This window comes from Podarcis raffonei, chromosome 10, assembly GCF_027172205.1.
Source record: "Podarcis raffonei isolate rPodRaf1 chromosome 10, rPodRaf1.pri, whole genome shotgun sequence".
NCBI classification, from domain to species: domain Eukaryota; kingdom Metazoa; phylum Chordata; class Lepidosauria; order Squamata; family Lacertidae; genus Podarcis; species Podarcis raffonei.
Window position 1 is genome coordinate 52,876,016 of NC_070611.1, and position 12,194 is coordinate 52,888,209.

The following is a 12,194-nucleotide window of genomic DNA, read 5'->3' on the forward strand; positions in this document are numbered from 1 at the left end:
CAAGGGAGTCAGATATGTTTCCTTGAGGGCCGTGGAGGCCACACCTGCAATCCCCTCTTCTATACAGTGATTAAAGGCACCTTATTTGGTGCTGGTGTTAATAGGAATGGGGTGCATTTATGCAGTAGCTTTAAGCTAACTGCCTTTTCCTCTTTTTTTCTAGTGGGCAGCCAATCCCCAGAGTGACATACACCGAGGAAGAGAAGAGAACATGGGGAACGGTCTTCAGGGAGCTGAAGACCCTGTATCCCACCCACGCTTGTTATGAACACAATCATGTTTTCCCTCTCCTGGAAAAATACTGTGGCTATGAAGAAGACAACATCCCACAGCTGGAAGATGTCTCAAACTTCTTGAAAAGTAAGTAAAGGTGTGAATATCCAATATCCGACATCGTCAACACAATTGCTATAACTGTGATCCTAATACAGTGGTACCTCGGGTTAAGAACTTAATTCGTTCTGGAGGTCTGAAACTGTTCTTAACCTGAAGCACCACTTTAGCTAATGGGGCCTCCTACTGCTACTGCGCCGCTGCCGCTGCACAACTTCTGTTCTCATCCTGAAGCAAAGTTCTTAACCTGAGGTAATATTTCTGGGTTAGCGGAGTCTGTAACCTGAAGCGTATGTAACCTGAAGCGTATGTAACCCGAGGTACCCCTGTATTTGAATGTACTAAGGCTGCAATCCTATCCACATTAAATCCAATGATTCCCACAGTTCTGAAAATTCAATGTGATTTCACTTCTGTGTTAACATGCATAGGATTTTATTGCATAAATGATCCATAAATGAGAAGGGCTTTAGCTCAGTGGTAGAGCATGTGGTTTGCACCTAAAAGGTCCCAGATTCAATCCTCAGCATCTCCAGGAAGGGCCTTGGAGAGCCCTGTGTCTGAAATCCTGGAGACTCCTTGCCAATTGGTGTAGACCAGAGGTAGCCCATGTGATTTCCTCCAGATGTTATTGGACTACAACTCCCATCAGCCTCAGCCAACACCACCAGGCAGCTTCCTGCATTTTGTACAAGTGCCAAAGTGATTTCAACCATCGAACTGAAGAATTGTAGAGTTGGGAGGAGCCCCAAGGGCCATCTAGTCCAACCCTCTGCAGTGCAGGAATCTCAGCTAATGCATCCATGACAGATGGCCACCCAACCAGTTTGTAATGCAGAGCTCTGCTGTTCTTTAAAGGCTGCACTGGATTCCGCCTGCGTCCTGTAGCTGGCCTGCTGTCTTCTCGGGATTTTTTGGCTGGTTTGGCGTTCAGGGTCTTTCACTCTACTCAATACATCCGCCATTCATCGCGGCCAATGTACACGCCAGAACCGTAAGTATTTGGCCAATGAGGTGAAAGGCCATGTTTTGGTTTTTGTGGTTTGTTCGTTTTTTTAAAATGTGCATAGCACCTTATGAAATCAGGGTGGCCAATAAAGGAAGAACTATATCGGGTACAAAAGAGGGGGCTGGTTTGTGTAACATTTACATGTGCTAATTTTTATGTAGAGATGCAGGTTTAGACAGAATGACTGTGATTGAAATAGACGCACAACCCATCTCACAGCAGTGGGAAAGGCTGGGGCCAGGTGAGCTGTGTACCTGCTTAGTCTGTAGTCCGGTTGCTGGCTGTGATTGATGGGCAGCTTCAAGCCTTTCCTCCTTGTGTTCAAAGCGTGAACAGTATTTTTCACACTCTAGGTTAATTCATACTGCTTTTCTTCTAGTGATGTTTGCCACGAACTCCTAGGACATGTCCCTCTGTTTGCTGATCCCAGCTTTGCTCAGTTTTCTCAAGTAAGTAGAACCCTTAAAAAAAGAGATGTCAACCGACAGACCTTTCAGAAAATAATCAAAAAGCATCATACAGGATCTAGAGAAGCACAAACACTCCAGATATTGTTGCCAAAGGATTGAGTTTCTAGGATTAAAACCAGTGCTGTTTTTCTAGAAAAAGAGGTGCCGGAACTCACCATGAACACCTCCCTTGTTTTCTTATAATGGCAATGGTGCCCACCTGAGAGGGGCCAGAATTGAGTTCTGGTGAGTTCTGGATGAAAAAAAGCCCTGATAAAGACTGAAATCCAATATAGTACACACTTCCCCCAGGGGGAAACACAGCAAAATAACTTTTCATTTGCTTCTGAAATGAAATGCTCTGTTTGTGGATTGTGCCTTAATAAACTTGCACAATATGTTCACTACTGATTTTTGTGGTGGGTATGCTCCTGAATAGAGACTCAAACTATTTTCTTTGATGTGTCACTTAGACCTAAAATCACATTTTGCATGACGTTGAGATTCAGTAACATTTCAGAATTTAAATTAGATTTTTTTCAAAAAATTGAGTTTTCGCTCGATCTTTAAAAGTTGCCTCATTAATGTTATGTTGTTGTTATCATCATTGTCACTGATTTATTAACCACCTGCTATACAACCATCTCAAGGTGATGTACATTGAAACAGTTAAAAACACAAGCCCCATCAATAGGAGAAACTTTCAGAAGGGGTAAGGCAGTCTCTCAGATAACCTGGTCGCGAGCTGTATACGACCTTATATGTTAGTACCAACACCTTGAATTTGGTCATACTGCCATCAGCTATGAAAACTACATACAGTGCTACCTCGGGTTAAGAACTTAATTCGTTCTGGAGGTCTGTTCTTAACCTGAAACTGTTCTTAACCTGAAGCACCACTTTAGCTAAAGGGGCCTCCTGGTGCCATTGCGCTGCTGCAGCACGATTTCTGTTCTCATCCTGAAGCAAAGTTCTTAACCCAAGGTAATATTTCTGGGTTAGCGGAGTCTGTAACCTGAAGTGTATGTAACTTGAAGCGTATGTAACCCGAGGTACCACTGTACTTTTACACTTTGAGTTTTCTTCTTCCTAAGACCCACCTACCTATATGAACTCATAACGATTCATAATCAGGAGGGGAGTGGTGGAATTATTCATTAATAACTAAGTAAGTAAGAAAGAAAGTCACCTTAAATTTTTTGCCCAAATTAATTTTGGCTCTTGTGCTTCCCACAAAAAAAAAACACACCCCAAAAAACACACACCTGGGGGTGGGGAATGCTTTTTAGAAAAAGAACAACTGAAAACAACCATATTTCATTTTTACAGGAAATTGGATTGGCTTCTCTGGGTGCCCCAGATGAATACATTGAGAAACTTGCTACGGTAACTCTAGAATTCAGGTGCCATCCGCCCCGCCCCCCCCCCCCAGTTTGATTCAGCACCAGATTCAGAATGACAGCTCCAGGCTCAGTGGATGCAAAATGCTCTTGAAATCCCCCTGTAAAATAATAGTTTCATTTTGTAGATAGAGAAAATGTTTAAAATATGGACTATTATATTGATCCAGTTTAAGGCGAAAATCTTATACAAACAGAAAATGCCAGGCATTTTAACTCTGAGCCCTTCTGCATCAGAACCTGAGATCTGGGTCTTTTGGCCAGATGTAGAGCATGTGCTCTGTTGCTGCTGCGTGGCCTCTCTCTTCCGTCTCCTGTTTGTCAATGTGGTGACTTCCAGATGCTGCTAAACTACAAATGCCATTAGCCCTAGCTAGCATGGTCGATGGCCAAAGATGATGAGAGTTGTAGTCCAGCAACTTCTGCAGAGCACCATATTGGTTATGCCTGCCCTGGCTTAAATGTGGCGTCTGTTCTTGCAGAGCCTGCCACTCTGATTACAATATACCTCAACTTGCGTATTAGCAGTTGATATCTGGAATGGGCTTCTTCCTTCTACCTCTATGATGTTCTCATTTGGGGGATGGGCTTCAACATTAGGATTCCTTTATCTTTAATAATTGCGCAGAGTTTTGGCAGGTCATGCGTGTCCATTCCCAGTGCTTTAGTCACGGGCAACTAATTATCCTTCCATGTCCTGGTTGCAAAATGGAAGTGGTGATGACCTGTCTGTTGGAAAGCAGAGGTTTGAGAAACCACACCTGGCAAAATACCCTCATATATGAAATGATAAAGGTTCTGAAGCCCCAAGTTTGAAAATTCGGCCATCCCTGTAGTTTTCCATCATGGTACCTGTCCCCCCCCCTTTATTTGGCTCTTAGCCACATTAATGAGATCATCTGGGAGTTAGTGCACAAGAAATATAATCTTTGCACTTTCCTTTATGCCAGGTTTATTGGTTTACTGTGGAATTTGGACTGTGTAAAGAAGGCAATGAGATAAAGGCATACGGAGCAGGGCTGCTGTCGTCATTTGGAGAATTACAGGTACGAATCTACAGTTGTTCCTATTTCTGCAAATCAAATCTTGTACAGTGGTACCTCGGGTTAAGAACTTAATTTGTTCTGGAGGTCCGTTCTTAACCTGAAACTGTTTTTAACCTGAGGTACCACTTTAGCTAATGGGGCCTCCTGCCGCTGCCACACGATTTCTGTTCTCATCCTGAAGTAAGTTCTTAACCCGAGGTACTATTTCTGGGTTAGCAGAGTCTGTAACCTGAAGTATCTATAACAGGCATAGCCAAACTCTGGCCCTCCAGATGTTTGGGACTACAATTCCCATCATCCCTAGCTAACAGGACCAGTGGTCAGGGATGATGGGAATTGCAGTCGCAAACATCTGTAGGGCCGAGTTTGCCTATGCCTGGTCTATAACCTGAAGTGTCTGTAACCCGAGGTACCACTGTATTTTAAAAAAATAAAAAAATAAGTATAAAGGTATTTATGTAGGTCTGCTTTGTATGTACCTTGGTCAGTAAAGCATGAGACTCTTAATCTCAGGGTTGTGGGTTTGAACCCCTACATTGGGCAAAAAGATCCCTGAATGGCAGGGGGTGGGCTAGATGACCCATGTCCCTTCCGACTCCATGATTCTAAGTCTTATAATCTTCCAGAGATGGGCAAGGAGCCCTGCTCTCACTCAACAAATAAGTTGGGCCCTTTGAGTGTGCTCCATGCTAGTTGCATGTGACTGGAGCTAGATTAGGACCTGTGTGTATAACATATAATAGGGACCCTGTCCTGCTTCCTGCATAAAGGGGTATCAGTAAGAAAGAGAATATAACCCTTGTTACTGGAAAGAGTAAGCAGGGCCTGCAACTAAATATTGCAATGAGAACACCAGAAGAGCTTGCTGGATGAGACCACCAGGGGACACACATCTAGTCAAGCATCCTGTTCTCACAGTGGCCAAGCAGATGCCTACATAAACAGGACTTGAGCACAACAGCACTCTCCCCTCCTACGATTTCCAGCACCTGGAATTCAAAAGTATACTATCTCCAACAGTGGCAATAGAACATGGCAATCAGGGGCCCTCTCCTGTTTTTCTCTTCTAACTGTTGCTCTACATTCCATGGATCTGAACACAAGAAGAACACTAAGAAAAGCCTTGCTGAACCAGACCAAGGGCCCGTCTAGTCCAGCATCTCGTCTGTCTGTTCTCACAGTGGCCAACCAGATGCCTGTGAGAAACCAGCATGCTGGGTGTGGGTCGTCTGTGATTCTCAGCAACTGGTATTCAGAGGCATAATGCCTCTATCAGTAGTAGTAGAATGAAGGCTGCTCAGTTCTGGGTGGACTGGTCCTTGTTTTTATAAAGATTTTTGGCTCCTTGTTTTGTTTTGTTTTGTTCTTATTTCCTGAACTTCTGTGAACCTCAGGCCTGCTGATATTTCCCTCCTGTTTGGTTACCATCCTTGCAGCACTTACCACAAGGAGTTTGCTGCTAGAAATAATAATTAGAGTTAAAAAGCTTGCCCTCCTGTTGTATGACAGTAATAATAATGATACTAATATTTATAATATATTGGTCATCTTAATTTTCATTGTAAACTGCTTTGAGGTTTTACCACAAGAAGGAAAATCTATATCTATATCTATATCATAACTTTTATTTAAAATTAAAACCTATCTGCTTTTTTCTCTTTAGTATTGCTTATCAAATAAGCCTGCCATTGAACCTCTCAATTTGGAAAGGACAGCAGTTCAAAAATATCCTGTCACCGAATTCCAGCCCATTTACTATGTTGCTGAAAGTTTCAAAGATGCAAAGCAAAAGTTAAGGTAATAATTTGGTTGGATCATTCAGTGTCCCTCTGTGTGTGCATAATACAGAAATGTCACAGAGGTCAGTGCTGCATCTTGAAACTCACCTGCCAGCCACCCTGGGAATTAAAAACTTTTGTATGAAATGAATAAATCAACATTTATCTGTAGTTAATCTAAACTGGTGTTAGATAGAAAATGCCACCTGGAAGAGTGGGGAAAGAACATGTTGACAGGGGCTAGAAATGCGAAGCTATGGGCAGAAGGTAGAATAGCAAAATGAGATGAAAATATACAATGCAATGATATGCATGTGTACTCAGAGGTAAGACCTACTAAGTTCAATGTTGCAAACTCTCAGGAAACTGGGTATAGGATAGGGCTGCCATTCATCCTGATTTTCCAGGACATTTCCTGGAATTTGCCTCCGAAGATAGCATCCTGGATTATTTTTTGGAAATTGGGCATGTGTCCTGGAAAACCAGCAACAGGGCTTAAATTGTGCTGGGAATGTCTTAAGAAGCTCCAAAACTCAAAAAATGTTGTAGCTTTTACTTTTAAAAGCTCAACAACTTTTGGGGTGTCCTGGTTTTTACTTTTGGAAATACGGCAACCCCAGATAGGATTGCAATCTTAATCTTCCATCTCAAACCAAGGGAGGGGCCTTGATCCCTTCTCAAGACATGTGTCTCTACGAGGGGCTTGCTCAGCTGAAGAGCAGGATGCAAATTATTCATTCAATCAGGGTATTAATCCATAAACAATGTGACAAAGTTTCTGTTTTTTCCTTTAGGAAATATGCCTCAACAATTTCCCGTCCGTTCTCCGTCCGTTACAACCCATACACTGAGCGGATTGAAGTTCTGGACAACACAAAGCAGCTCAAGAATTTAGCCGATGCCATCAGCAGTAAGAAACTGTATTTTAATATACAACGATTTTCCTGTGAAAATACCCAAACCCTGAGTTCTTTATGGGTCTGGCTCAGTGTCCACAGAGAACTCTTGCACATCTGTTTTTGCCCCATTAGTTTTAATGGAGCCTACAGATCCTACTGCACACTAAGAGATTTACTGTGGTTCAGGGACTGGGAGTCAAAACAGGTCATCTCATTGCAGGGGACAAATCTGCCTCACTGAACAAAACATAGTTAGGCGCAGTGGAAAGCGCGTTGTATATGGATGTGGTCTGAAGAATTTCATAAAGTGTTGAAACTCAGAGGTGGGGATGAAAAAAGGGGAATAAACAGCTGAGACTGCTGTATCTTTTGCATGATTTTTTCCCCTGCACCAATATATACATGTTGAAAACACAGCATCAGTAAAAGCTTAATTCTGTGGCATGTAGGTATTGCCATTTCAGCAGATTTTCACATCAGAGAAGTGGAAGGAGCTAACTCCTAGGGAAATCTGTTCCACAGTCCAAAAAGTCTCTTGGGGAGTTTTAACTAATATTTCGCCAAAATCCGGTTGCCTGCAATGCCAATCCCTGGTTCAAGCCTTGCCATATATCTGTATGCTGGGATATAGCCACAAATCTGTATGCCAGGATACCACTACAAATTTCATTCAGTGCCCAATTTCTGTAATTTTCCGAGTTGAATGGGCTTACAAATGGATTTTTTAACAGTGAAATGAGGGCTAGACTTCTGCTAGATTCCACATAGGGCTCCTTGGGGAGGAAGGGCAGGACATAAATGCAGCAAATAGATAAACAGAGTCAGGTAGGCTGCAATCATGCCTGCTGATGCCATTCTCCCTCCTTGTAAATGCAATGCTCTTCTTCATCCTATATCACATTATCAACAACATTCATTGTGTTAAGACTTCTTGGGTGCCAGTGCATTCAGTTTGTGCTCTCCTGGCTCCTTCTGTTCATCAGAGGCTGGCTTCTGCAGAGTGCAGGATTTGGACCTAGTGCCATTGAGGTGATAAAATGGGAATGACTCCATGTGCACATTCTATTGTGCTCTACGGATGAAGGGTTGGATATAAAACTGGAGCAAAACAGAAGACTGACTTCCTTCATTTCTTTGCAGATGAGTTGGGACTTCTTTGCAACGCTCTCCAGAAGATCAAGTGAAGATGCTCTCAGATGCCTTTTGATGGCTCCAAGAGCCATGGGGGACGGGGGACGGTACTGGACAGTGAAACAAATATCAAACTTTTAAAAAACAAATGAAGAAAGTCTACCAATAACTAATAGCATGCAGAAATGTGATACATATTTAATGTGCTTGTCATCGCAGTTATAATAAAGGCAGGTGATAGTTTAGATGTCTGTAATCTCCATTTATATCATATGACACATGCAAAAGGTCTCAGCAAGTTTTCCCTGCAAAAATCCACAGCCATGAATCTCATGGGAGGTTTCATGGGGGGCAGGGGGATGGTTGGCTCCTGAAGAGAAACTGCTAGGTTGGCAGAAGTAGGGACTGAGCAACGGGAGCTCACCCCGTCGTGGGGATTAAAACCTCCAACCTTCTGATCGGCAAGTCCTAGGCTCTGTGATTTAACCCACAGCGCCACCCGCGCCCCTTACATAAGAACATAAGAGCATCCTATTTTCACAGTAACCAACCAGATGCCCGTGAGAAGCCTGGAACTAGAATTCAAGCTAAAGAACACTCTCCCCTCCTGTGGTTTCCAGTGACTGCTTTTCAGAAGTGTTGCTCCATCCAAGAGTGGTATCTATAACCAGATATCTTCTGCTGTGGGGCCACCCCTGGTGCCTCCTCCGAGGAGTGAGGGTCCCCCTGCTCCGGGGGAGGCAACTGAGAGTAGATCAGATGCTGAGCTGCCACGGACAAACTTCGCAGACTCAACCAATTGGAAGGAAAGCCTGTTTGCTTCCCCACTTGCAGGACTCTGGCCACTTGCCACACTATCAGCTGCATCCACTCTGCTCTTCAGAAGGAAGTTGCAGAGGGCATGTTGCTTGTTGGATCATCAGCATCTTAGCATGCACTTAGTCATGCTATACCTCTTATGTACCTATTGCATCTTATAACTTGTGCCTTCCCTATGGACCAATCTGATTTATACATTAAAGTCTTGGGTAGAAACACAGCTGGGAATTTAAGTGGATCCTTTGGCAGTGAAGGCCCAGGCATATCCTGCCCAAAGTCCTTTGTTTTATTGTTTAGGGTGCCACCCATCTTCATCCAGGAGTTCACATGCAAAGCATGGTGGGGGCTGTTCTCCAAATTTATTTTCCACTGTCCACCTTCAGAGCCAGGATGCCTGTGAATGCCAGTGATTGGGAATCGCATGTGGGCAGAGCACTGTTGTGCTCATGACCTGCCTGTGGGCTTTCTAAGGGCATCTGCTCAGCCACAGTGAGAGCAGGATGCTGGACTAAATGGTCCCGACTCAGCAGGCTCTTCTTGTGTCCTTAACCTGTATGCAGCTTCATGCAGTTTATTTTTCTTCTTTGAAATGACAATAAATTGCTAGGTAATACACAGCTATAGCCTCACCTGCAACTTTTATTTCTCTCAGCTTTTTCTTTTTTAATTACTTGGTGTTCTTGTTTGTTTATATCGTTGTTTAAAGCTGTTTGCAAGGCTATGCTAAAGCTGATTATGTGATTTTGAACCATCAATAAATTACAATTTTTAAAAACCCACGATGCATTAGAGATGGTTTGCTCTTCCTGTGCAGTTCCTGTTTGTGCTGTTTCAGTCTCTCCTACATTAACACCCCTCCCACACACACACCCCACATGTCAACATGTCACTGGATTCCAGGGTCCTCCCAGAGGAGCGGTGCAAATAGTTTCTCTCCATGAGTAAGTTGTTGGAGATGAAGAAGCATCAAAGCGTGGGCATAGCACAGCTGCCCCCCTTAAATCAAGTAAATCAAGAAAAATACTTAACTAACTGAGGTTCTGCCTCCCAACATGAAGCCTGGCTGCACCCCTGCACCCAAGATTCCTGCGTTACAAGGGGTTGGACTAGATGACCCTCGTGGTCCCTTCCAATCATTCTATGATTCTGTAAAACCCTGCACAGCTGGGGCAGCTGCTTCCCTTGGATTCTCCTTAGACAGGAAGGCACAGCGGAAGCCAAAGAGACCTGAGCTCAGTGGGGAGAGCAGGTCTCTCTTGAACAGCCACCAAATTCCCCCTACTAGGGGGGGCAGAGGAAGAGCCTCTGCGCCGAAAATCAGGTTCCAGTAGTTCTTTTAAACGGCCTCTTGAGAGCTAAAAACTGAGCATCGGGGAGTGTTATGACGATTCCACAACTGAGAGGGAGGCAAGGCTTTGATGTCTTGATATTGTTGGAAAATATCCCCCCCCCCAATTTGCATAATACATTTGCAGTGAGTAATCGTAGCTATCGAGGGGACTCAAAGCCCAGGCGTGTGTGTGCGCGCGCGGAAATGGAGCAGAGTTCACTGGGCAGGATCCAGCCTAAATCAAAGGCTTTAAAGAGACGGAGAGCACCCTATGGGTGCCTACCCGGGAGTAAGCCCTACTGAACTCAATGGGAACTGACTTCTAAGTAGACATGGTCCTGTTGAGCTGCAACCCACGGAAATTCCCGGGACATGGTGGTGCTGAACTTGGGTCGATCCGGGCCCCTGGTGTGCAACGCTGTAGTACGGAAGACAAAAGACATTGAGGGAGGGAGTCTTGATTTGAGCGAAAGCTTGGGGGTATCCGAAAAGATCAGCTATATTATATCTCGGGGGACAATGCTATTGCAGCAAAATTCAAGTAGAACTCTGGGAGGACCAGGGATTCAAATAAACGCTTAGTTCATTAGATGGTTTGGGAGACGCGATAATTCGCACTTCAGGACTGCAGTTTACTTGGATTTCCTGGACCAACTCTCGTGTCTGGTGGAAATGGCCACTTTCCCCAAAACCTCAGGGTCCGGAGCCCCGCTGGTGCAGGCATGGAATTTAAGATTCTGCGTTAGAAGATCTTTCCTCGGTCTTTTGATCGATGACGTGCCTACCGATTTCATTGCGGAGATCACCTTCCCAATGCTGGGCTCTTCCTGGAAGCCTCTTATTTCATCCATCTAGTTGAAACGATTTTTATATCACTTTTCACTTACAAAAGGAATACCAAAGCAGTTCGCACCCTAATAAAAACATAGACAATATCCAAGGAAAAGTCAACAATAAGCAAAAAAATCAACAGTAAAATGTCATTAACCCCACCCCACGTCTAAGCGTTATGAGTTTCCTTAAAAAAATATCGGAGGCGCGCATGCTATAACATCTAACATTATCCATGATGGCTGCATTCCACAATTACTATTTTAGTTGCCCACAGACCGCACTTTGTGAAGATGAGATTGAAAGCTGTTTTTATTGTATTTTATTGTTATTTTCACGACATAAAACCTCACTGTCAAGGATCACCGAAGCAGATCTCGCTAGGAATAAAATAATACACACCACTGCAAGAAATAAAAATATACCATCGGGGGTTTTGTTTGCTTGTTTAATTTAGAACTGACGTCTTCTAAAAACAGCCTATCGCTTTGTCTCTGTCTCTCTCCCCACTATCTAGCTTTCAAAAAAAAAACTCAGCTTACTTTTTTTAAAAAAGACAAAATGTCACCGATTTTTTCCATAGCTTTTCTTCTAAAAATGACCAGCTACATCGTGCCTGAGTTCTACGTTAAAAGTGGCTGATTTTATCACCAACAAAGCAGTAGGGCTGAACTAACATTTTTTTAAAAACCCTCTTACATTTCAGCTAAAGAAGTCTCGACGCTAACTCTTACATATGCACTACATTTATACCCTAACCCTCCCCATCCTCGAAGAAGCTCAATGCGGCTTCTCCCCTTCCCCGCTTTATCTTCACAACAACCCAGTGAGGTAGGTTAGACTGAACGACAGTGACTGGCCTTAAGTCATCTATGCGCTTCATGGCTGCGTGGGAATTCGAACCCTGGTCTCTCAGATCCTAGTCCGGCCCTCTAACCCCCCCCCCACGCCATTTAGCTTTATTTCTTCGTCTTTTTAGTGGCAGGACAGACAAAAAACAAAAAAACCCAATACTTTCATTCGGTCTTCGAGTCAGCCCCAGTTAGAGGCATTTATATCCCGCTGGTGATATATTTGCCCATCCCTAGCTTAATTGTAGGTGCCTATATAGTTTAAAAAGATGATAAATAGATTTTTAAAAAAAGATTTTTCAGAATGACTCCATCCTG

General features: G+C 43.6%; 1 protein-coding gene across 2 annotated transcripts in view; it reads left to right on the forward strand.

Annotated features, from left to right (window-relative positions):
• The window catches only part of PAH (phenylalanine hydroxylase), a 38,146-nt gene extending 29,856 nt beyond the window's left edge, over nt 1-8,290 (forward strand). For both annotated transcript variants that reach the window (XM_053407418.1, XM_053407417.1), the window contains exons 6-13: nt 164-360; nt 1,192-1,327; nt 1,722-1,791; nt 3,121-3,177; nt 4,142-4,237; nt 5,901-6,034; nt 6,810-6,925; nt 8,055-8,290. In XM_053407418.1, coding sequence (XP_053263393.1) covers nt 164-360; nt 1,192-1,327; nt 1,722-1,791; nt 3,121-3,177; nt 4,142-4,237; nt 5,901-6,034; nt 6,810-6,925; nt 8,055-8,098 — 850 coding nt within the window. In that variant the 3' untranslated portion in view covers nt 8,099-8,290. The remainder of the gene's footprint in view (nt 1-163; nt 361-1,191; nt 1,328-1,721; nt 1,792-3,120; nt 3,178-4,141; nt 4,238-5,900; nt 6,035-6,809; nt 6,926-8,054) is intronic.
• Nucleotides 8,291-12,194: the final 3,904 nt, after the last annotated feature.